This window comes from Chiloscyllium plagiosum, unplaced genomic scaffold (genome assembly GCF_037043375.1).
Source record: "Chiloscyllium plagiosum isolate Xiang-an unplaced genomic scaffold, Cpla_swu_hap1 HiC_scaffold_12, whole genome shotgun sequence".
NCBI classification, from domain to species: Eukaryota; Metazoa; Chordata; class Chondrichthyes; order Orectolobiformes; family Hemiscylliidae; genus Chiloscyllium; species Chiloscyllium plagiosum.
In genome coordinates this window covers 85,210,113-85,236,135 of record NW_028270150.1, presented here as the reverse complement: position 1 = coordinate 85,236,135, position 26,023 = coordinate 85,210,113, and the positions used below count along the sequence as shown (strand labels likewise).

The 26,023-nt window shown below is 48.4% G+C and overlaps 1 protein-coding gene across 1 annotated transcript in view; it reads left to right on the top strand.

Annotated features, from left to right (window-relative positions):
* The window catches only part of shroom2a (shroom family member 2a), a 222,708-nt gene that overhangs the window by 157,975 nt on the left and 38,710 nt on the right, over positions 1 to 26,023 (top strand). The window contains exons 3-4 of the mRNA XM_043700441.2: positions 11,122 to 11,253; positions 19,715 to 22,145. Coding sequence (XP_043556376.2) covers positions 11,122 to 11,253; positions 19,715 to 22,145 — 2,563 coding nt within the window. The remainder of the gene's footprint in view (positions 1 to 11,121; positions 11,254 to 19,714; positions 22,146 to 26,023) is intronic.

Genomic DNA, 26,023 nt, shown 5'->3' with positions numbered 1-26,023 from the left:
GACCTTGGAGTGCAGGTTCATAGCTCCTTGAAAGTGGAGTCGCAGGTAGATGGGATAGTGAAGAAAGCATTTGGTATGCTTTCCTTTATTGGTCAGAGTATTGAGTACAGGAGTTGGGAGGAAATGTTGTGGCTGTACAGGACATTGGTGAGGCCACTTTGGAATATTGCGTGAGTTCTGGTCTCCTTCCTATCAGAAGGATGTTATGAAACTTGAAAGGGTTCAGAAAAGATTTACAAGGATATTGCCAGGGTTGGAGGATTTGAGCTAAAGGGAGAGGCTGGGGCTGTTTTCCCTGGAGCATCGAAGGCTGAGGGGTGACCTTATAGATGTTTATAAAATCATGAGCATGGATAGGGTAAATAGACAAGGTCTTTTCCCTCTAGTCCAGAAGTAGAGGGCATAGGTTTAGGGTGAGAGGGGAAAGATATAAAAGAGACCTAAGGGGCAACTTTTTCATGCAGAGGGTGGTACGTGTATGGAATGAGCTGCCAGAGGAAGTGGTGGATGCTGGTATAATTGCAACATTTAAAAGGCATCTGGATGGGCATATGAATAGGAAGGGTTTGGAGGGATATGGGCTGGGTGCTGGCAGGTCGGACTAGATTGGATTGGGATATCTGGTCGGCATGGATGGGTTGGACCGAAGGGTCTGTTTCCGTGCTGTACATCTCTATGACACTATTTCTGTAATAAAAGAAAGAATTTGCATTCAGATGGTGTGGAATCATGATGTAGTTTTGACAATCCGTTTGTACACAACAAGAGTCCAATAACAGCAATGAGTTCATGGCCACTTACCTATCCCTCAGGTGCTGGTTGAAGGATGTCTAATGTTTCTGGGCGTTCGGCAAAATTGCCTAACTTGACCTTGAGCAGTGCCAAGTGGGAGAGCAGCTGGGGCTGAGAGATTTGAGGAAAGGGCTGGAGGTTTCTCCTGGGAATATTAGGCTGAAGAAGTTCAAGAGATGGACATGTTTTGCTAAAGCGATTATTAGTTTCATCCCGTCTCGTGCTTTGTGCTTTCTTCACATCATTGGAAGATAGCTATGGGCAAGATAATGGACCTCACTCAAATGCATTGGAGCCCAGTACATTGCCATGGTAACACCCTGACTCAGGTGACCCTTTCTAAGGATTAAAGGCATTGAAATAGAGATTGCCTTTGGTCTCCCTTTATTAAACTGGGAACTTCCATTTTAAAGACAAATTTCCACATTGATGAGTGATATAGAGACAAATATTCATCTTCAGGGCCCAGCCTGAACTTTTCCAAATTCAAAATGGCCAGAAGCACACTTTTAACTGCAACAATTTGCATTTATGTAGTGCCTTTAACTGAGAAAATTGTCCTTTGGCACTTCACAGAGGAGTGATGGGAAAATTACAAACTCAAATCAATGAAGGAGATATTTGGAATGGCAGCAGCCATATGCTTAGCTGAAGAGATAGTTCGCACCGCTGCCTCACAGCGCCAGGGACCTGGGTTCGATTCCTGTCTGTGTGGAGTTTGCACGTTCTCCCCATGTCTGCATGGGTTGCTCCCATAAGCTGTGAATGTGTGAAGGGAGCAGTTCTTCCAACAGTGCTCAGGAGATCTTCTACATTTATCTGACGGAGTCGAGGCATCTTTGATTTAACACCTTGTTTAAAAATCTGCACTGTGTGACAATGCAGCACTCCCTCAGTTGCAGTGCCAGCCCAGTTTATGTACTGAAGTCCCTGCCTTTCAGCTCTGAGGATCAGTGCTAACCAAAGCTGCTACGACCGATATTCCGGTTTCCCTCTAAGTGCTCCAGTGGGATCGTTAGAAAGCCTATTCACAACAGTAATCAAGTTCTGTGATTGTCAGGAAATGGATTCCATCACTTAACTTTGATTCCAAATCCCTTTGCCATTTATCAACAGCAATCAGCTGTATCTACCCATTGTCTTTAATGCACCCATAAGACCATAAGGTGGAGAAGCTGCATTAAGGCATTTAGCTTGTTGAGTCAGCTGCACCATTCAATGAGATTGTGGCTGATCTGATAATCTCCAACTCCACTTTCCTGCCTTTCCCCTATTCCCCTTGATTCTCCTACTGCTTAAAGCTCTGTCTATCTCAGCCTTGAACCCAACCTCGACAACCCCGTGCAGTAGAGAGAAGAATTTTCTCCTTTAATCTGAGATGATGCCCTCTGGTCCTAGCCTCTTCCAGAAGGGAAAACCACCCTTCTGCATCAAACCTGTCAAATCCCCTAAGAATCCTACATGTTTCAACAAGAGTTGCCTCAAATCCTTCTAAAAGCCAATGACTGTAGGCCCAACCTACTCAACTGTGCTTCCACACCTGGTATCAGCCTTAGTGAACTTTCTTTCCATTGCCTTCGATGCCAATATAGCTTCCCTTCGTTAAGGGGCCTAAAACTGTGCAGTGTTCCAGTTGTGGTCAGATTAGTGCCTTCTCTAGTTTTAGCAATGATGTGGCATTGCCGATGTTGGACTGGGGTGGACAAAGTTTAAAAATCACACAACAGGTTATTGTCCAACAGGTTTATTTGGAAATACAAGCTTTTGGAGCTAGCTACCCGACAAAGGAGCGGCGCTCCAAAAGCTTGTAATTCCAAGTAAACCTGTTGGACTATAACCTGGTGTCGTGTGATTTTTAGTTTTAGCAAGATGTCCCTATTTTCATACTCCATTCCCTTTGAAATGAAGGCCATTTGCCTACCTATACAAGCTGAACTGGGGGTGCTAGCTTTTCGTGATGCATGTATGATGACTCCTGTTGAACTTCAGAAACATCAACAGAAGTTGCTGGAGAGACTCAGTTGGTCTGGTAGCATCTGTGGAGAGAAATCAGAGTTAACATCTGGGTCGAGTGACCCTTGGGTTCAGAACTTCCCCATTGAACTTCACATAGGCGTGTGGTAATATTATGTCAAGCCAAAAACTAATTGATTACTTGATGACTTGGCCAGAGAGACAACATTTCAGGAAGGATTTAAAGCTGAACAAGTCAAGGTTTAGGTAGAGAACCCCAGAGTGTGGGATCTGAGTGGTCGAAGACACGTTCAGGTGAAATACTAGTGATGTCGAAGACAGTCCCAGTCAGAGTAACAAAGAGCTTTGGGGGCAGGGAGGGGTTTGAGGCTTTTGGCCATGGTAAAGTTGCAATTACAGTTTTAAATTTGAAGTATTGGAGCCAAAATTGGTCGGCAGGGAAACATTGGTCATGACTGAGTGAGATTTTGTGCAGGATGACAATGCATCTATATAGCGATGTTTATGAACTTAAGTTGCCCCAGTTCCAATGCAGTGGTGTACTGTAATGTAGAAAACCGAGCAGCCAATGTGCACACAGAAAGATCCCACAATGAGAAGACAAGCAACTAGTCTGTCTTTATGACTTGGAAACTGGGGAGAACTCCCTTACCCTGCTGTGTTGCAGTAACATAGGGGCCTTTCTTATCCAACTAAGGGCATGAGGGGCTCCAGTTGAATCTTCCAACAGGGTATGGACTAAAATCTAGTCTCAGTGACTAAATTGTTGTAAAAACCCATCTGGTTCACTCATCTCCCTTAGAGAAATCTAACTGCTATTCTTTGCCAGTCAGTCTACAGGTGACTCCATTGGCCTGAGCACGCCATTCCAGTCAAGGGCAATTCGGAACAGGCAACAAATGCGGGCCTTGCTGGGAATACCCACCGCCCACAATAAACAAGTCATACTCTGGTCTTCACGTAAGCAAAGGGTTTACCAGTGTGATTCATTTTATTAAACCTCCATGGATTTGTGGATTTGGTCAGTGATGGTGAGCTGTCTTTCATGGATTATCCAGATTAGTTCTTTCAGCAATCTGCGAGGCAGTATGTTTCCCTGCATGAGTGTGGCCTAGCTCGCTGATATCCGAGTGGGAATTCTTAAGCTGGGTTTGAAACATTTCTACAGCAGTGACCTATTGACTGGGGCTGAGATTTATGCTATGGATATGCAGGGTATGATGGACAGAGTGTTGAGTTTGATTTCAGTCCCATGTAACGTGTACTACTTCAGCTGGAGGGGTGGGTGAGAGGTCAGATCCTTTGGTTGTGAGGGCATCTTATGTCCTGCTTCCCAGAAGAGGGTGCAAGGGTTTGTCGAGTTGTTATTTGGCAGGTGAATGTTGACCCTGCTGTGTATGTCCATGGCTGACTGGTAGTTCCGATTTATTTATTTGCTATGGAGTCCTCAGAAAAGGCACAGCTGAATCTTACAGTCTCCCCATGATCTCTCAAGACGCTACGAATGGAGGACAGCTGTGTAATCGGTGTTAGATAATTTCCAAATTACTTGCACATTCCCCTGTCCCCAGTCAGACCAGTCCCAGGGGGCTGAGTTTTCCCATGACGGCAGAGTGGTGCCAGGGCTGACTAACCCTGGATGGGTGACGTGCTGATCCGTTGGCATGTTCCTGCTCCCAGGGAGGGACGCTGCATCGGAAATGTGACTGCTGACCAACCATAAGGGGCAGGGAGTCTGTGGAGAGCCAGCTCCTGCAGTGAAGCTTCTGGCATTCTGTGGCCCCTACAAGACTGTGGCCCCTACAAGACTGTGGGTGAAGAGAAGTGGTATCCAGGCAACGGGCTGCGCTGGTGAGACTTGGCAATAACGTGAAGCCTGTCCCTGCTCTGCTGGTGTTGGGGGGGGGGTGGCCACAGTTTCTTTTACTTTGGGGTTTGCGTAACTTCCCAGTGTGAGCGGGGAGGCAGATTGGGTGCCATATTAGATCAAAACAGGCCCTAATCTAAAGTCAGCCGAATTCTGAAGAAAATCTCTGACGGCCATCCGTGCATATCCCATATTTGGATTGTTGTACGTGTACCTGACCTTTAAGAGAGTTGGCCTTTAAGGATTCCATTGGTTGTATGTAAGAATTGTTGTGACTCTGCCTGACAGTCTGCAGTATGTCTGCGAGCTGCACCACCCAAATAAATAATCAGTCAGTTACTGCAATGTCTGCTCCACAAATTGTAATGTGTTTGGATGTTTTAGCTAATCAGACCCTCCGTGCCTGATGAGCGGTTGACTATTCTCACTGATATGATGTCGAGCGCAGTATCGACAGCTTGCCTGGTGGATTGTCAGCAGCAAATGCAGCAAACTGCTTGTAGCATTGACCAGCACCTTTGAATCTGGGGCTCTGTGTTACTAATCCAGCTGCTCAGGAACCTCAAGTTCCCGCTGATCAGTTTATTGCATAGCTGGTCCGTGTTGACACTTGGTCTAACACCCCCAGGAAACCTGTCATCACTTCACATAACATCCCGGAGACAAAGGAGCTCAACAGATCTCCTGTATATGCCCATCAGGAGTTGGTCTGCTGCAGAACTGACCCTGCTTGATAGGTCATCACTTTGTTCTGGGTGGCTGTGGCTCAGTGTGTTGCTCTCTCTTGTCTCCCTGTCGGAAGGTCATAGGTTCAGGCCTCACATAGAATCATAGAGATGTACAGAACAGAAACAGACCCTTCGGTCCAACCCGTCCATGCCGATCATATATCCCAACCCAATCTAGTCCCACCTGCCAGCACCCAGCCCATATCCCTCCAAACCCTTCCTATTCATATACCCATCCAAATGCCTCTCAAATGTTGCAATTGTACCAGCCTCCTCTGGCAGCTCATTCCATACACAGACCACCCTCTGTGTGAAAACGTTGCCCCTTAGGTCTCTTTTATATCTTTCCCCTCTCACTCTCACCCTATGCCCTCTAGTTCTGGACTCGCCCAACTCGCCTATTTACCCTATCCATGCCCCTCATAATTTTATAAACCTCTATAAGGTCACCCATCAGCCTCTGATGCTCCAGGGAAAACAGCCCCAGCCAGTTCAGCCTCTCCCTAAAGCTCAAATCCTCCAACCCTGGGAACGTCCATGTAAATCTTTTCTGAATCCTTTCAAGTTTCACAACCTCTTGCCAATAGGAAGGAGACCAGAATTGCACACAATATTCCAACAGTGGCCTAACCAATGTCCTGTACAGCCGCAACATGACCTCCCAACTCCTGTACTCAATACTCTGACCAATAAAAGAAAGCATACCAAACACCTTCTTCACTATCCGATCTACCTGCGACTCCACTTTCAAGGAGCTATGAACACTTTGTTCAGCAACACTCCCTAGGACCTTACCATTAAGTGTATAAGTCCTGCTAAGATTTGCTTTCCCAAAATGCAGCACCTCACATTTATCAGGAAATGCACTAATTTGGAGGGGGTCTTGCTGTGATGGTGTGTGTGTGATAGGTTATTGCTGTCCGTGTGTAAAGAAGGATTATACATCCACTGGAGACTGTGCTGCAAAGGCTGACTCGATTGGGTTCCTGGACTGAGGGGGTTAGCCCGTGATGAAAGGTTTAACAAAGTGGGCCATATTTGAGGAACGTGAGACAATCGGATTCATCTGTACAAGATTTGGGAAGGAGTGTGACATGATTGACACTGAGAGATGTGTTTCGTTTGAAATCAGGCTCATAAGCAGCATCTTCTCAGGACATTTTGAGAACCAAATCGAATCTGTCCAAACTAGCTACAGGCTTCAGGATGGTTTAAACAGGTTCCAAGGGAAAGGGTGTGGAAGGGAACAGAGAGAGAGAAAGAAAACGGTCCAACAGGAACAGGCCAGTACTGGACCATAAAAGTAACAGGAAGTAGAATTTGGAACAACAACATGTGTTGACATGGCATGTAGAAACGTTTGAATTGTTTGATTGTACCTCTGTGAAACTGTTTGGAATGCGTCCTACATTAAAAATGTTCTGTAAGTGCAAACTGTTGTTGATTTGCTTTACTCCGTGCCCCACTGAGATCTCCACTGGTGCCCCAGACCCCAGCCAAAGCAAAATCCAAGCAAGCACCAGAAAGCAATCTCCCAAGGGCCATTCAGCCACTAGGTGGGTGTGGGGGTGAGGGGCTACCATGAGCGAAGGCCCTCATACAGCTTAGAGGCACAAAGGAAGAATTTGCATTTATGTAGCACCTTGGACGTCCTTCAGATTGTCGAGTAAGCTTTCCCGCTAATGAAATCGTAATGGCAGAAGTGCAACAGCCAGGATTGTGCACAGCAAGCTTCCAGAAACACCGAACATAAGAATGAGGAGCAGGGGTAGGCCATTCAATCAGACCATGGCTGACCTTTTCATGGCCTCAGCTCCACTTACCCACCCGCTCTCCATTACCCTTCATTCCTTTACAAGTCAAAAATCTATCTTTGCCTTAAAGACATTCAACGAGGTAGCCTCAACTGCTTCACTGGGCAGGGAATTGCACAGATTCATAAACTTTCGGGTGAAGAATTTCCTCCTCAACTCAGTCCTAATTCTGCTCCCCCTTATTTTGAGGCTATGCCCCCGAGTTCTAGTTTCACCCACCAGTGGAAACAAGCTCCCTGTTTCTGTCTTATCGATTCCCTTCATAGTTGTGTATGTATCTATAAGATCCTCCCTCATTCTTCTAAATTCCAATAACACAATCCGTCTCTCCTCATAAGTCAACCCTCTCAACTCTGGAAGCAGCCCAGTGAACCTCCTTGACAGGCAGGACGAGCTTTAATGTCTCATTTCAGACAGTGCATCTCCTTCCAAGGTGCACTGGGTGAGTCCGCCAGGATTTTGTGCTGAAGTGGGACTTGAACCTCCAACGTTGCGATCCTGAGGCTGCCTGTGGCTTGGGGTGAAGGCTCTGCTGTTTCCTATGTGAGGGTCGACGAGTCAGCATTGATTGGGATTGTCTACAACGTACTCGGGGTGGCCTTACTTTAAACTGTGCTGGGGACACAAAGAATTAGGGGGCTGTGCGGTTTGCTAAGTTAAGTCATTTGCAGGTGCCCCTCCATGATGACTGGGTACTAACTCTGCGTTTGAAAGAGGGAGAAAGCTAATATTGAAAAACAGGTTCCTGGTACAATTGGAATTCCATCTGTAGCAGTGTGATGAACAGATATGAGTGATAGGCCCTGCAATATATGAATGACTCGTATGTGCCTAGACTGTGTGGTTGTGTTCCTTGGAAAGATATATTTGGCAGTCAGCTTTCAGTATCATGTCAACACCTTGGTCCTTCTTCCACTGGGCAGGCAGCTTTGTGGCCAAGTCTTCAGGAAGTGAGCATGTGTGCTTTCCATCTCCTCCTGCCTCTCAATCTCTGCTTTGCTGAATGTCTTCCTTTCATTCTTTGGCTCACTCAGGAAGGGGAAACATGGTGGATATTGTAGCGCAGAAAATTCCTCTTGAGACTGAGGCTGAAGTGGCGAGGAGCTTTCTGACAAAGATCTTGAGAGATTCCATGAGGTAACAGCTCGCCTTACCCCTCAACCCCCTTCATGCCTGCCCTCCGCCCCCTTACCAACCAACTGCAGAACGGAGACCCCAATCTTTAAATATTTCAACGTCATTCCTTCATTTTTGTTTAAAAGAAAATTCACGTTGGCAACGTTGTGTTGTGGGGTGTGTGTGTGTGTGTTATACGTGACCCTTTGTTGCCAGAATACAGTTTTGTTCCTCTCTTCCCGTTACTGGTGTGAAGCAGCCAAGTTTATCCTGAGTACAACATGTTGGAGAATGGTCTAATTAAGGAAAGTAGAAGATATTGTAGGTTAGGCTTATCAATAAAGAGTGGAGTTGCCAACCATTTACCCGGCATTCCATTCTTGTGGGCACTTTATTAGACTGTTTCTTGTTGGGAAAGCAGCCGTTAACTATCTGTCCTCAGTCGCCTAAGGCCATCAACAGTCGACCATGCCGGCCACGTTTCCTTTCACCCGGCAACATGAATTTTAGCGGCAGCCTGCAGCTTTCACAGTTAATGTGCTTTCAGTGCAGAATAGCAACCCAGGAATTGCTAGATGAGAATAGACCCAGAGCCCAGCTCCCTTTTCACCCTGTACCATTCTGGTGGCCCCATGTTTATACTGAGACTGGAGTTGTTGACTAATGGCCATCATCCAACTTTATCAATTAGTCTCCAACAGTCTGAGAAATGAGGCATGATAAAGCCCATGGCTTCAACAGGCCTAAATCTACCATCGTGATTTACTCCCAAACCTGTTCCACCTGCCATGTCAAATCATTGTATTACATTAATTCCTTTCTCTGCTTGCCAATGGAGGGATTTGAACTCCTGACCTGTGTGTTGCTCGTCTACAATTGCACAACAGACCCGAGTGTTAAGCAGTATATATCAGGGTTGGTTAAATGCTGTCTTAATAGAATCTACGTGTGATAAGCGTCAAGAAACAAACCATGGAGGTTTTACCCTTGGATCTCTATAAGTGTTTTGAATGTTGTGTTCCTTGCTCACAGGAGAATGGGTGATGATACATTCCAGGGAGGGGTCTCACATTTCCATTTCCAACCCCCTCCTCCAACTGGATCCTGCCAGACTCTGAGGGGGACGGGAGTTGGTAAATTGAGCTCTTTGCAAGGTGCTGAAAGAGTGGGCTGCGCTTCTGCCAAAATGAGATATTTATTTGCGTAGATCATTTATCTGTTATCCAGAGGCCAGCGACAGAGATCCATGCATCTGCTATCCGGTGAGATAATCCCCCACAAAGACACATACCCTTAAGATTAAGGTGAGACCATTCAGGAACGATATTGAGCAGCAATTGTGAATCTCTTCTCTCGCTCGATTCTCCACCCCTCAAGGAGAAAGCTGGTTGACTTGGGGTTAGTTGACAATTCCAAACCAGAGATTGATGGGTTTTGGCGTGTAAAGTGGAGTTGATACCGATCAGCTATGATCTACTGCTTCCAAACCTTGCTTGCAAATCCTGCTATCTCCTTGGTCTTCCCTTGGCACAGCTACCACCTGACCTTCCCTTCCAAAATGGGGCACAATCAAGGTGCAACATGGTCTGCTCCAGTTTCAAGGAAATGAGTAGCCTCCTTTATAGCACAAAGAAGAACCATCTAGAAAGGTCCTTGTAGGTACGCGCTATGTTGGTGTGAGGTACAGGAATGTTCCACGAAGGAACTTTCAGGTCCTCACTAGGTGGCCCTAATACAGGCACACACCAGCGAAGGTGCTCCCCTGATTAAACAGGCACCGTCCATGAATGGAGCTTAATGATCTTCAGAAATATGATCACCCTTCATCTCTCCAATGAGTTTTTTTACTTCTCCCATTCACCTGGGTTTGTTTGATCTTCGAGGCTGGAGCTGGCTTTATTACAAAGTCCCCTTTGCTTGAAAGGGGGAGTGCTTGTTGAGCAAGACCGGTGGCGTTTTCTTAAAAAATAATAATTCTGGGCACAATATGTGGGCTTTTGAGAGCAAATCAATAACCTTAGTGATTGGAAAAGAGGAGTCAGTAATTCCAGGTGAATGTAAGGTGAGACGACAAACTGAGACTGCTTGTCAGCTAATAGTCAAGTGAAAGGGCTAATCTGAGGGAAAATGATCTCGCAATATTTCTGGACAGCCTAAAGCAGTTTTCCCTTTCCCAGTTCACTGTTAATGACCCATCATTAGAGGTGAAGTGCACCTATTGCACATTACTCTTGCAGATCAAAGGCGACCCACTTGGTGTGTCCAGGCCCCTCAAGGTGCCCAATCTTCTTCCCTGTTCTCAATGGCTCGCTCTTACAAGGTTTAAACAGTGTCAGGTGAAAATTGACACCTGCAGCCAAAGTGATTTGCCGTCACTTTCAAATAAAAGGCAACGAGAATTTTTATTGTCGGAGCTAGTCATCTCACTTGAGGGAGGGCCTCACTTGCATTTTATGGAGGATAACTTGGGAGCTTTAGTTCCAGTCAGCAGTTGAATGTTCTCAAGAGTCTGTGTCGGAGTTACGGGAATTAAGGGGTAGAAATTTTGGAAATACCCTGCCTGTCAGGTAACGGGGAATGAAATGGATTGTCAGGGCCCTGACGTAGGGGCACTGTTGGTGTCCACTCTGTGGGCTTTGGATTAGGACAGGCCTACTTGACTGCGGGCTAGCAAATCAGATCATGGCTCTGCCGTTCCTTTGAACCGTAGGTGGTCACATGCTCCGGACAGCTTTTGCACTGAACACGTTGCAGTGCGAGAGACTTGAAAAGACCTCGATTGAACCCTCTCTCTGTTCCCATGTTAATGCGTTCCCTCCCTCTCTTTCAGGAGTAATGAGCCTGCGGGTAGGCCTCACTCGTGGCATTCGACGAAGTTCACAGACGACCAGCCAGAACCTGCCAGGATGCAGCTGTCGTCCAGCGGACTGTGTCCGTCGTGGCACTCGCGCTATCACACCGCGTAGGTGCCTCACTCTCGCCGGGTTTGAATTCCTTGTCGACTGACTTTGTGCTGCCGTCTTTCTATCCATCGTCAACATTCGTCCTAAACCTGCCCTGTTCTCCTTTACCCAGTCATCCGTTGGTGCAGCCTCCCAGCTGCCAGAGATTCCCATCCAAGCTTCGAAGCAGGTCAAAGTAAAACCAAAGAGCAGTGGGTGTCTCTTGACGATCTGTGTCCCCTGTTACGCCAGGGGCTGGACCAGGCCCAACCAGCCTGAACTCCCATTGGTCGAATGTAACTAACCAACTGTCCTATGGCTTCAGTATTCCCAGGGAAATTCTGCACACTGCTCCGCGTGTCAACAAAGTCCCACGAAACATGTCTTCGTTCTTTCAGGGACAGTCAACGAATTCCCCACCCCTTCCCCAAGCTTCTGTGAAGCGTTGAGATCATACCTGGATGACTAGCAACCTTTGCCAAATCATTGTTACTTCTTCCAACTTCCGAAGCCTGCTTGGAGCCCAATAGTTTTGTAATCTGCACTGCTGCAGGCTTGGCTCTGAAATCACGGTCATGTTTCCGATCTTGGATGCTTTATTAAGTATGAGTTATCACTGATCTAGAAAGCCCATTGAAGTCTAGGCTTCAGTCACAGAGATGTACAACATGGAAACAGACCCTTCAGTCCAACTCTTCCATGCCGACCAGATATCCTAAATAAATCTAGTCCCATTTGCCAGCACTTGGCCCATATCCCACTAAGTCGAGAGTGTGGTGCTGGAAAAGCACAGCAGGTCAGGCACACTCCGAGGAGCAGGAGAATCAATGTTTCGGGCATAAGCCCTTCATCAGGAGTAAGGTCCAAAACATTGATTCTCCTGCTCCTCTGATACTGCCTGACCGGCTGTGCTTTTCCAGCACCACATTCTTGACTCTTATCTCCATCATCTGTAGTCCTCACTTTCTCCATAACCCTCCAAATCCTTCCTACTCATATACCCATCCAGATGACTTTTAAATGATGTAACTGTACCAGCCTCCACCATTTCCTCTGACAGCTCATTCCATACACATACCATCCTCTGTGTAAAAGTGTTGTCCCTTCTTAAATGTTTCCCCTCTCACCCTAAACCTATGCTCTCTAGTTCTGGATTCCCCCATCCCACGGAAAAGACGTTGTCTATTCACCCTATCCACACCCCATCATGATTTTATAAACTCTATTAGGCCACCCCTCAGCCTTTGATGATCCAGGGAAAACAACCCCAGTCTACTCAGTCTCTCCATATAGCTCAAGCTCTCCAACTCCTGCCAACATCCTTGTAAATCTTGTCTGAACCCTTCCAAGTTTCACAACATCCTTCCTATAGGAGGAAGAACAGAATTGCATACAATATTCTAAATGTGGCCTAACCAATGCCATGTATAGCCGCAATGTAACATAGAACATTACAGCGCAGTACAGGCCCTTTGGCCCTCTGTATTGCACTAACCTGTGAAACCAGTCTGAAGCCCATTTAACCTACGCTGTTCCATTTTCATCCACATGTTTATCCAGTGACCATTTCAATGCCCTTAAAGTTGCCAAGTCGACTACTGAGTTGGCGAGTCGACTCCCATGTCTCTCAACTCCTATATTCACTGCTCAGACCAATAAAGGAAAGCATACCAAACACCTCCTTCACTATCCTATCTACCTGCAACTCCACTTTCAAGGAACCTACACCCTTGATTTATCTGACCTTCCCAAAATATGCAGATCACTGTGACCCATAGGTAAGGAGCGAAGCAAGCAGCCTTGGATCATGTTTCTAATCTCTGTGGGCGATGTCAGTTGACAGTTGAATTTGGATTAACTGCCTGCGAGTATTCACAATGGCTTGAAATGGTCATTGGAGCTGGAGGTCAGAGGGAAGCTGCGGGCTGGGGGTGGGGTAGCGGGAATGGATGAAAGTGCTTGATCTTTAGTTACCAGTGCAGGAGGCGACACAAGAGGGTGAGGTTCATCAAAGGTGTGCAAAACACTACTTCTCAAAGAGGCCTCGGTTCATTTCAGATGGAATTGACCTTTGCGACAAAGCACGTGGGAAAAGTTTGGCAAATGGAATTGAAATACGGCTGGGCTCTCCTTGAATAGTAGTCAGATGGTTCTGCCAGGTGAAATGACTGACTCCTGTTATGGACAGGAGGGGAGGGTAGGTTGTTGGGGTCGTGGACCTGACCAGGTGGTCACGGAAGGAACTGTCTTTACGGAAAGCGGTGGGGAGGGAAATATATCCCTGGTGGTGGGGTCCTTCATGACCACCTGGTCAGGTCTACGCCTCCCCCAACAACCCACCCTTCCCTCCTGGCACTTTCCACTGCCACCACAGGAATTAGAGTCATAGAGATGTACAGCATGGAAACAGACCCTTCGGTCCAACCCATCCATGCCGACCAAATACCCCAACACAATCTAGTCCCATCTGCCAGAACCCAGCCCATAACCCTCCAAACCTTTCCTATTCATATATCCATCCAAATGCCTCTCAAATGTTGCAATTGTACCAGCCTCCACCACTTCCTGTGGCAGCTCATTCCATACACGTACCACCCTCTGCGTGAAAAAGTTGCCTCTTAGGTCTCTTTTCCTCTCATCCTAAACCTATGCCCTCTAGTACTGAACTCCCAGACCCCAGGGAAAAGACTTTGTCTATTTATCCTATCCATGCCCCTCATAATTTTGTAAACCTCTATAAGGTCACCCCTCAGCCTCCGACGCTCCAGAGAAAACAGCCACAGCCTGTTCAGCCTCTCCCTGTAGCTCAGATCCTCCAACCCTGGCAACATCCTTGTAAATCTTTTCTGAACCCTTTCAAGTTTCACAACATCTTTCCGATAGGAAGGAGACCAGAATTGCACACAATATTCCAACAGTGGCCTAACCAATGTCCTGTACAGCCGCAACATGATTTCCCAACTCCTGTACTCAATACTCTGACCAGTAAAGGAAAGCATACCAAACGCTTTCTTCACTATCCTATCTACCTGCGACTCCACTTTCAAGGAGCTATGAACCTGCACTCCAAGGTCTCTTTGTTCAGCAACACTCCCTAGGACCTTACCATTAAGTGTATAGGTCCTGCTAACATTTGCTTTCCCAAAATGCAGCACCTCTCATTTATCTGAATTAAACTCCATCTGCCACCTCTCAGCCCATTGGCACATCTGGTCCAGATCCTGTTGTAACCTGAGGTAACCCTCTTCACTGTCCACTACACCACCAATTTTGGTCTCATCTGCAAACTTACTAACTGTACCTCTTATGCTCGCATCCAAATTATTTATGTAAATGACAAAAAGTAGAGGGCCCAGCACCGATCCTTGTGGCACTCCACTGGTCACAGGCCTCCAGTCTGAAAGATAATCCTCCATCATCACCCTCTGTCTTCTACCTTTGAGCCAGTTCTGTATCTAAATGGCTAGTTCTCCCTATATTCCATGAGATCTAACCTTGCTAATCAGTCTCCCATGGGGAACCTTGTCGAATGCCTTACTGAAGTCCATATAGATCACATCTACTGCTCTGCCCTCATCAATCTTCTTTGTTACTTCTTCAAAAAACTCAATCAAGTTTGTGAGACTTGATTTCCCACACACAAAGCCATGTTGACTATCCCGAATCAGTCCTGGCCTTTCCAAATACATGTACATCCTGTCCCTCAGGATTCCCTCCAACAACTTGCTCACCACCGATGTCAGGCTCACTGGTCTATAGTTCCCTGGCTTGTCTTTACCGCCCTTCTTAAACAGTGGCACCACGTTTGCCAACCTCCAGTCTTCCGGCACCTCACCAGTGACTATTGATGATACAAATATCTCAGCAAGAGACCCAGCAATCACTTCTCTAGCTTCCCACAGAGTTCTCGGGTACACCTGCTCAGGTCCTGGAGATTTATCCACCTTTAACCGTTGCAAGACATCCAGCACTTCCTCCTCTGTAATATGGGCATTTTGCAAGATGTCACCATCTATTTCCCTACAGTCTATATCTTCCATATCCTTTTCCACAGTAAATACTGATACAAAATATTCATTTAGTATTTCCCCCATTCTTTGTGGCTCCACACAAAGGCCACCTTGCTGATCTTTGAGGGGCCCTATTCTCTCCCTAGTTACCCTTTTGTCCTTAATATATTTGTAAAAACCCTTTGGATTCTCCTTCATTCTGTTTGCCAAAGCTATGTCATGTCCCTGTTTTACCGTCCTGATTTCCCTCTTAAGTATACTCCTACTTTGTTTATACTCTTCGAAGGATTCACTCGATCTATCCTGTCTATACCTGACATATGCTTCCTTCTTTTTCTTAACCAAACCCTCAATTTCTTTAGTCATCCAGCTTTCCCTATAGCTACCAGCCTTCCCTTTCACCCTGACAGGAATAACCTTTCTCTGGATTCTTGTTATCTCATTTCTGAAGGCTTCCCATTTCCAGCCGTCCCTTTACCTGCGAACATCTGCCTCCAATCAGCTTTTGAAAGTTCTTGCCTAATACCGTCAAAATTAGCCTTCCTCCAATTTAGAACTTCAACTTTTAGATCGGGTCTATTCTTTTCCATCACAATTTTAAAACGAATAGAATTATGGTCGCTGGCCCCAAAGTGCTCCCCCACTGACACCTCAGTCATCTGCCCTGCCTTATTTCCCAAGAGTAGGTCAAGTTTTGCACCTTCTCTTGTAGGTACATCCACGTACTGAATCAGAAAATTGTCTATTACATACTTAAGAAATTCCTCTCCATCTAAACCCTTAACACTATGGCAGTCCCAGTCGATGTTTGGAAAGTTAAAATCCCCTACTATAACCACCCTATTATTCTTACAGATAGCTGAGATCTCCTTACAAGTTTGTTTCTCAATTTCCCTCTGACTTTTGGGGGGTCTATAATACAATCCCAATAAGGTGATCATCCCTTTCTTATTTCTCAGTTCCATCCAAATAACTTCCCAGGATGTGTTTCCAGAAATATCCTCCCTCAGCACAGCTGTAATGCTATCCCTTATCAAAAATGCCACTCCCCCTCCTCTCTTGCCTCCCTTTCTATCCTTCCTGTAGCATTTGTATCCTGGAACATTAAGCTGCCAGTCCTGCCCATCCCTGAGCCATGTTTCTGTAATCGCTATGATATCCCAGTCCCATGTTCCTAACCATGCCCTGAGTTCATCTGCCTTCCCTGTTAGGCTCCTTGCATTGAAATAAATGCAGTTTAATTTATTAGTCCTACCTTGTCCCTGCCTGCCCTGACTGTTTGACTCACTTCTGTTCTCAGCTGTACCCGTCTCAGATCGATCTCTTTGCTCACTATCTCCCTGGGTCCCACTCCCCCACCTTACTAGTTTAAATCCTCCCAAGCAGTTCTAGCAAATTTCCCTGCCAGTATATTAGTCCCCTTCCAATTTAGGTGCAATCCGTCCTTCTTGTACAGGTCACTTCTACCCCAAAAGAGATTGCAAAACCTGCGCCCACACCTCCTCCCTCACCTCCATCCAAGGCCCCATAGGAGCCTTCCACATCCATCAAAGTTTCACCTGCACTTCCACACATATCATTTTAGATTAGATTACAGTGTGGAAACAGGCCCTTCGGCCCAACAAGTCCACACCGACCCGCCGAAGCGAAACCCACCCATACCCCTACATTTACCCCTTACCTAACACTACGGGCAATTTAGTATGGCCAATTCACCTGACCCTGCACATCTTTGTGACTTTATTGTATCTGTTGCTCCCGATGCAGTCTCCTCTCCATTGGGGAGACTGGACACCTCCTAGCAGAGCGCTTCAGGGAACATCTCCGGGGCGCCTGCAGCAATCAACCCCACTGCCCCATGGCCGAACATTTCAACTCCTCATCCCACTCTGCCAAGGACATGCAGGTCCTGGGCCGCCTCCACTGCCACTCCCTCACCACCTGACGCCTGGAGGAAGAACACCTCATTTTCTGCCTCGGAACACTTCAACCCCATGGCATCAATGTGGACTTCACCAGTTTCCTCATATCCCCTCCGCCCACCTTACCCCAGTTCCAAACCTCCAGCTCAGCACCATCCCCATGACCTGTCCTACCTGCCAATTTCCCTTCCCACCTATCTGCTCCACCCTCCTCTCTGATCTATCACCTTCATCCCCACCCCCATTCACCCATTGCACTCTTTGCTACCTTCCCCCACCCTCCTCCCTGACCTATCACCTCCATCCCACCACCATTCATCTATTGTACTCGATGCTACTTTCTCCCCAACCCCAGTGCCCTCCCATTTATCTCTCCACTGCAGGCACTCTACCTCTATTCCTACTGAAGGGCTTTTGCCCGAAACGTCGATTTTCCTGCTCCTCGGATGCTACCTGACCTGCTGTGCTTTTCCAGCACCACACTAATCCAGACTGTTGCTATCAGTTGCCAGGGGAATCAAATGTAAAAGTAACCGTGTTTGCTTGCGATGTATCGAGTGTCATTGAGTCCACATCTCGAGTAATGTGTACAGTTTTTTTTCTCCTTGGGAGCATTGCAAATGCATTGGAAATGGTTCAAAGAAGGTTCATTCCACTGATACCTGGGATGGGAGGTTATGTTATGAGGAAGGTTGGCCAGACTGAGTCTGCGTCCATGTATTACCGATTTGGAAAGAAGGTGAATGTGGGATTGATGGCGCAAGAGCAGATGGGAAAGCAAAAGCAGAGGATGACTCAGAGGATTTTCAGACGGATGTAGACAGGAAGAGCGAGTGGGCAGGGACATGGCAGATGGAATATAATATGGGAAAAGGTGTGGGTATGCACTTTGGCAGGAAGAATGGAGGAGCTGAATATTATTTAAGTGGAAAGACTGCAGAAAGTTACAACTGAAGGTATTGTACACAAATCACAAATGACTAGTTGGTTGGGTAGTATTGGAGGCATCTTGAAGGTTGGCCTTTATTTCAAAGGGAGTGAGTACAACAATCGGGAGACCTTGCTAAAATAATAGGTACCAGTCAGACCACATCTGGAGTATTGCAAACAGTTTTGGTCCCCTCATCTAAGGAAAGATATACTGGCATTGGAGGCAGTCCAGAGACGGTTCACTAGGCTGATACCACATACGGAGGGTCTGTCTTTTGAGGAGAGATTTGGGGGTGTACTCATTGGCGTTTAGAAGAATGAAATGCAACCTTATTGAAGCACGTAAGGTTCATGATAAGGGCTTGACAGGGTAGATGTGGACAGGTTGTTTTATCCTTGTGGCAGAGTCAAGAACAAGAGGACATAACCTCAGAATAAGGGGGTCACCACTTTAAGACAGATGAAAAGGAGTTTCTTCCCTTTGAGGGCAGTGAATCTGTGGAATTCTTTACCACAGAAGGCGATTGAGGCTGGGTTATTAAGTATATTTACAGCTGAGATAGACAGATTCTTTCAATCAGTAAAGGAGTTGGGCATTAAGGATGAAAAGGCAAGCAAATAAAGTTGAGGATTATCCGATCACCCATGGTCTCACTGAATGACTCGACTGGCTGAATGACATAACTCTGCTCCAAAATCTTGTGGTCGTGGGAGTTTAGGAGAATCAGTCCATTTCATTGAACCTTGTAAAATTCTGAGGGGAGCTGATGGATTGGATGCTGAGAGGATGTTTCCCCTTGTGGGAGAGACGAGAACTGGGGGTGCGGGGGGGGGGGGGGGGGGGGGATTAGGGGACCGTCCGTTTAGGAGAGAGAAAGAGGAGGAATGTTGTTTTGTTCTCCTGGTGGGTATGAGTCTTTGAAGCTCTCTTCCTGGAGAGGGGAGGTGATGAATTATTGCATAATCCTCAGGCTGAGGTGGATAGATTTATGACTGAAGAGTGTCAAAGGGTAAGAGGGGTTTGTAGGGGGGTCGGAATGTAGGATGGAGTTCCCAATCAGATCAGCTGCGATCTTATTAAATGGTAAAGCAGGATTGAGGGGTCGAGTGGCTTAATATCTGTAATTCATATCTTCGTAAGACACACTTCCTTTTATCGAAATTTCAAGTTACTGCCCCAGTATATTACATTGTTACAAACTTCATAAATGGACCAAGGTGAAGAGTGATAGAGGCAGGTTTAACGACCTTTTCCGAAACAAAGCTCACAAGCGTTTAAAAAAAGTGATGTGAAAGGCGAAAGGGAATTGGGTTAATCAGTTTGGCCATGCTGAATTGCCCGTGGATATGCAGGCTGGATGGATTAGCCTGGAGAAATGCAGGGTTACAGGGATGGGATGGTGGGGTTGCGTCTGTGTGGGATGCTGTTCAGAGGGTCGGTGTGTACTCGATGGGCTGAATGGCCTGCTTCCATACTGCAGGGATTGCATGATTGTTCTTCTGAAGGTTATGCACAGGTCTTGCATGCTGAATGGCCTCCTGTACCGTACACATATATGTCTGTTCAATGCGTGGTCTGACCAAAACCATGTCTCGATTCCCTTCTGCTTTCTTTCCAGCTCTTCATCGAATGACCTCTCAGACAAGTGGGATGAGACCACTCTGCAGCGTGTTTCTGACCAGTTCAGCTCCCTTGGCAGCATGGACAGCCTGGACCAGCACCATGCCATCTACCAGGGCAGCAGCCTGTCCCCCACTCACTCCAGCAATAGCATGGACCACATCTCTGGGCACAGCAAGCGGGATTCGGCCTACAGCTCCTTTTCCACCAGTTCCAGCACCCCGGACTACACCCTCTCGTCATCCAAGAGTGACACGTCATCCTCCACTGAGAATGTGTTGAACAGGGGGACCCCCTGGGAGATGCCAAGGCCCAGCAATGGCAACGGGCGCACAGGCCCAAGTGCAGCTGAGCGGTCCGGCCTAGAGGACAGGCCTGTGATCCCAGGGCCCGAGGACGCTGCACGGCCGGACGAGCACCTCGGCTCCCGGCCTCAAGCGCCGGGCAGGACCATCTTCGGGCCTGTGTGGCATGTGCCGGAGAGGAGGGGTCAGGGCGAGACCAGGGCACCCCGGCGGATCTCCCCACCCCCGCTCCCTCCTGTCCGCAGCGATAGCTACGCCGCCACAAAGGTGCACGAGAAGGCGCAGGCCGGAGGGCCTCCTGATGGGAACGGGACCTCTTGGCAACAGGCCTCGGCCAAGCCTCAGCTTCGTGGCGACTGGGCCCTGGAGGGCACTGAGCATGAGGGAAGGAGGGCGAAGCTCGCCAGCCCTCTGTACTGGGCCGAGGCTGCTCCCCCAGGCCCATGGGATGATAACAAGCAGCCTAGTGCCAGCAAGCTTAGCCTGTCCAGCACGGACATCCGCTACTCCCAGCCCACCTTGTCCTCCTCTCACCAACGGCAGCACAGTGATGAAAGCAACTTTCACCATAGCGACGGCACCAGGATGGCACTGTGGGGTAATGGCCTTTGTCAGCGCCCACAACAGACAGCGCCTGAGAGTGCTCCCCATTCTGATTGGAGCCAAACCAGGCCAACAAAGACAGCTGTTCCAGCTCCCACCAGCTCCTGGCAGCCTGACCTAGCAGGTGCTCACCCTGCCTTGGCCAGGCCCGAATGCTGGGATAGTCAGAAGGGAGCTGCCTACTCCTTCAGTCCAGGTCACAGCAGCAGCGATGCAGGCCCCTGGCCTGCTGGGTACCAGGTGTCGTCCCTCGATGGTCACATCCCCTGCAGGCCCGAAGCAGGGGCATCACGTCTGCCTTATGGCCCGCCTGGTCACCTGGAGACAGGCCGGTCCCAGCCGCCGAGCGGTCGGTGCTGGCCGCAAGCAGATGGCAATGCCGTGTGCCCCGACAGAACGCCTCTGCTTCACTCCCTGGCGCAGGAGAGTAGGAGACTGCCCCCTGAGGCCTCGGTCTACCCGCAGGTCAAGCAGCAGCAGCAGCAGCAGCGGAGGAGTGATCGCTTTGCCACCGCCCTTCGCAATGAGATCCAGACTAAGCGGGCACAGCTGCAGAAGAGCAAGAGTGCCGCGGCCTTGGCACCTGTTTCCCCGGAGACTGTGGGCAAGACCGTGGACACTGTGGCGGAGTGGCTGCCCGATGCCTCTCCCTCCCCCGATGTCTCCTCCTGCGCCTCCTACAAGGACGACCTGAAGGAGGCCCAGGCCCGAGTCCTGAGGGCCACCTCCTTCCAGCGGAGGGACCTGGGGCCAGTGGCAGCTCCCCGCCAGTCCCTCTCCCCCTCTGCTAAAGAGGAGGGGCCTTCCCCGCCCTCAGCCCTCCACCCGAGGGTTCCAGTCCCCCTGACCCGCCTGGGTGGCAGGAAGCGACTAACCCCAGAGCAGAAGCTGCGTTCCTATTCCGAGCCGGAGAAGATGAACGAGGTGGGCACCCCTGATGAGGCTGGAATCTCCCATCCTCCTCCTCTACCGGGCACAGAGCCCCACAGCTCCTTCGCTGACAGGCGGCATTTCTTTGAGGCCGGTGGGAGGCCGCTACCCCTGCCTGCTCAGGGTCCCCGCCCTGGAGGCACTGAGGCTCAGCTCAGGCTCCCTGGGAAGGGTAGTGGCAGCAAGGCCGGGGACAGGCCTCTGGAGGCTATGGACCGGGACCAGGCCCGAGTCCGGGCCAGCTCACTGGGAGGGGGCTGTGAGAGTGCCCGGAGGGCCCCCGATCCCGGGGGGAGCTGGCCGCTGCGATACATGGCCCCTCAAACTAGTGGCCTCCCTGAGCAGCCCAACCCCGCTGGGTATCCCCGCCACCTGGACCCCAGTGGGCACAAAGCTGGGCCGCAGCGCCTGGGCACCTTCGCAGAGTATCAGGCGACGTGGCGGGAGCAGAGGAAGGTGCCGGAGGCCCGGGGTTCCGGAAGGTTCCATTCTGCGGACGACATCCTTGAGCAGAATTTCCAGGAGCCTGCAAGCCCACAATACGTCCATGAGCGATCCAGATCGTCTCCTTCCACCGATTTCTACGTCCAGGTAATCTCTCCCACAGTTACTCTCCCTCAGACTCCTGACCATTGCCAGGCTGGCTTTTACACTCAAAAGTTACGTGGTTTGTTTGCCCAGCATTGAACTTTGAACTCCCAGGCAAGTGTAACATCACAAGCCTGCAGCTGCAGAGTGTTTATTTTATTGATTCGTGGAACTAGGCTAATATTTAAAGCCCATCCCTGATTACCTCAAGCGTAGTTAAGATGCTGCAGACCTGCAGCCTCACGTAGGCCAGACCAGATAAAGATGGCTGCTGTTCCTCCTTGAAGAGCTTTAGATGGGTTTCTACAACAGTTAACTTTCCTCTTAGTCCAGGCTTTTCCTTGTTAACCTCCGATTTGAGCAGCCTCCGAGGGGGGGGGGATTCACGTGGGCAGAGCGGGTACCCGGTTATTGTAAAGCCGACACACGTACGTGTGGCAGTTCTCTCTCCGCGGCTCTTTGACCCAGCCCAACAATTCCCGAGCAACGGAGGGGTGGTGGTAGTTAGGACGGAACGTAGTCTCCATCTGGTTCACCAGCTAGACGCTGAGGTGGGGGCAGGAGGATGGATGTCAGCTCCAGGCCCAACAGCTGCACAGTCCCCCTGTTCACAACGAATGGCACAGAAACGGACCATTCGGCCCAACCTGTCCGTACTGCAGTTTATGGTCCACTCGAACCACTGCATCATTTCATTCCAACAGCAACAGCAACACCATTACCTCCCCTCGCCACCCCATGTAGGTCTCCTGAAATGTATTATTACAATCCCTACCATGTGTAAGCAGGCCATTCAGTCCATCGAGTCCACACCGATCCTCCAAAGAGCATCCCAAGCAGACCCACCCTATCTCCTTAACTCTGCATTTCCCATGGTTAACCCACCCAGCCTGCACATTGCTGGACACTATGGGCAATTTAGCATGGCCAGTCCACCTAACCTGCACATCTTTGGGCTGTGGGAGGAAACCTGAGCAGACACAAGGAGAACGTGCACAGTCCACACAATCACTTGAGTGATGGAATCGAACCCGGGTCCCTGGTGCTGGGCCAGCAGTGCTAGCCATTGTGCCACACTACGTATCTCTACCATTCATCTCAACTACTCACTACCTCTTTACCTCTTGGTAAGGCCCATTTCTCCTGAACTTCTGACTCAATTTATTTGAGGCTATATTACATTCAAGTTCCCCTCCCCCACCGTAGGGCAGATGCTCTCCCTGACCTGGTCAAACCACTATGTGAAAGTCAGTTGCGCAAACCAGGTTTTGTGGTTGTAATTTGTGTTCTACCACCACAGTAAAATTTGACCTGTCAAAACCGAACAGTTTGATGTTTATATTGCTTCAGGTTAATGGGATTGTCCATTTAGGACCGGGATGAGGCGAAATGTCTTCACAAACAAGGTGGTGAATCTTCCAGGCGAGAGAGCTATGGTAGCTCAGTGGGTGTACTCAAGGCTGCAGTCAATACATTTTTGGACTCGAAGGGAAATGGGGGTAATGCTTAGAGGTAGAGTTGGGATAGCTCAACCTTGAGCTTCTTGAAAACAGATTGAGGAGTGGTTTGGTCTCCTGCACCCGTTATGTTCTCGTATCTCTCGTGTCAAGTCACATGTCCTTCTGGAAGCTTCTTGAAATTTCTTGCCTTTATTGTTAGTCAGGTGCTCCTCTGAGGTGAGCCACAATGCTGGTTTTACTTCCCAGCTGTAAATTTCAAGATTCTGCCCGGAATTTAGAACCTAGAACAGTACAGCGGAGAACAGGCCCTTTAGCCCTCGATGTTGTGCCGACCTGTGAACTAATCTAAGCCCATCCCCCACAATATCCCATCGTCATCCATATGCTTATTGTTTAAATGTATATTTTCACAAAGGTGATGGATTAACTAGAGACTTGTAACTTATCAGACACTCTGACAGCCATTTATATTAACCTTTGCCCTTGTAGGATTTGCTGAATAATACTGGGCCATAAAGAGTTAAACTATGAGACCAAGTTATATCAATTTTTTTTTTTTTTTCAAAAATTTAACCCCCACACTACCGCCTAAGTGCGGTAGTGCTTATTTTATCCCCAGCACCCATGGTGTGTGTGTGTGCAGGTGTGAGACACAGTGAAAGACACAAAGTGCACCAATCTTTATTCAATTTCCACCACCAGGAAGATAGGAAAACACCCGGGTGGCCAGTGACAAGCACTGCCCTTCACATCAAAGGGCAGTGCTGTGTGATCAAAACAGTGAGGGGGAGGGTAGGGATTAAATCAAAATAGAGTTGGAGGGAGAAATGATGCACTCCACTCCAAGTTGTATCAATTGGATTTGTGTTCTCTTGCTATAGGGAAATTAAGGGGTCATCTAATTGAAGTGTTTATAATGATTGAAAGGAGTTGATGAGGTGGCTGAAGAGAGACTCTGTCCTCTAGTGGTGAGGGGGTGTTGGGTGTGCTGGTTGAGGAGGTATAACCTTTGAGATTAATGCCTGGAGCAATGCCAGGGAGTTACCCCTTCACACAAAGGGCTTTGGTAATCTGGTGACTCTGTCCCCCAGAAAGAGACAGAAGGAGGGAATCATTTGACAATTTCAAAAGTGAGCCTGAGCTGCTTTTGCCCAAAAAGGCTTTGAAGAACCTGGAATTGCGGTGGGTTAGAATGCAGATCAGCTGGATTCTAATGGAATGGGAGTGAGCTGGGCACCCTCTTATTGCTGTGTACAGTCATTCTGTCCTCACGTTATTGCAGGATTTGTCCTTGATCCTTCAGCCCCAAGTGAAAGTTTACAGAGGAAGGAAAGCAAATAAGGAACACTATTGGATGGCTTATGTTTACACACCTTGGGGTTTCTTTGGAATGATTGTGCGCTTACGCAAGTACCTGAAGCAGTGTTGTACAGTCAAGCCTTTGTCGCAGGGAATGCCCTACCTTCACCTGACACTGGGTGTTTCCTAACTAAGCCGGAGTACATTAACCTGTCCCAGTCCCAATCCCAGCCGCTGTGGATGCTGCTTTCAGAGTATTGTCATTGGTTTTGATCCTGGATAGTGTGTTGACTGCTCCTGGGGTGTTTGTAGAGCTGCTCACTCCCCTGCCCAGCCAGAGACGGTGGGTTTGTCACGAGATGACGACTTCTGTGTGGTTCTGGAGTGACCTTGCCGGCCTGCCTGGGAATGGGCAGCAGGACCCCTCCCCTGAAGGGTATGAGCCAGCCAGTTTTTACAGCACTCCAGCCTCCTGCTCATCGCCGATCCCTGTCTCCCACCTCCACCCTCTCCTCTTTTTAACCCCGAGTTCCATTTCTCAAGCTGCTATCGTGGCCCTTGAAAGCACGTTTTCCAGATTGTCTTGTTCTGTTAAGAGTCTAGTAACCACTGCACACCCCCAGGTGTGTGTGAGAGAGAGAGAGAGAGAGATAATCACTGTTTGCTCCCAGCTCCCCTCGGGACCTCTGCCCCTCCCCCCGCACCCAGATGATGAGGTCAATGTTACACATTTCCTATTTCATTGCTCATGTCTGGAGTTACTCACCAATTTTGAGTTGTATCACACCACGGTGAGGATCCGCTGATCAAAGCTCTCATTGTCTATACAAGCATCCTCCATTCCCGTCAGTGTACAGGAGGGTACACGGATGTCTGTTCGATGGTAATAGAGTCATACAGCACGGCAACAAACCCTTTGGTCTAGCTTAGTTCTTGCTGTCCATAATCCGAAACTAAACTCGTCCCACCTGCCTGCTCTTGGCACGTATCCCTCCAAACATTTCTTATTTGTGTACTTATTCAAATGTCTTTTAAACATTATAATTGTAGCTGTATCCATCACTTCCTCTGGAAATTCATTCCACGCGTAAATCACTCCGTTTAAAAGAAAATGCCCTTCAT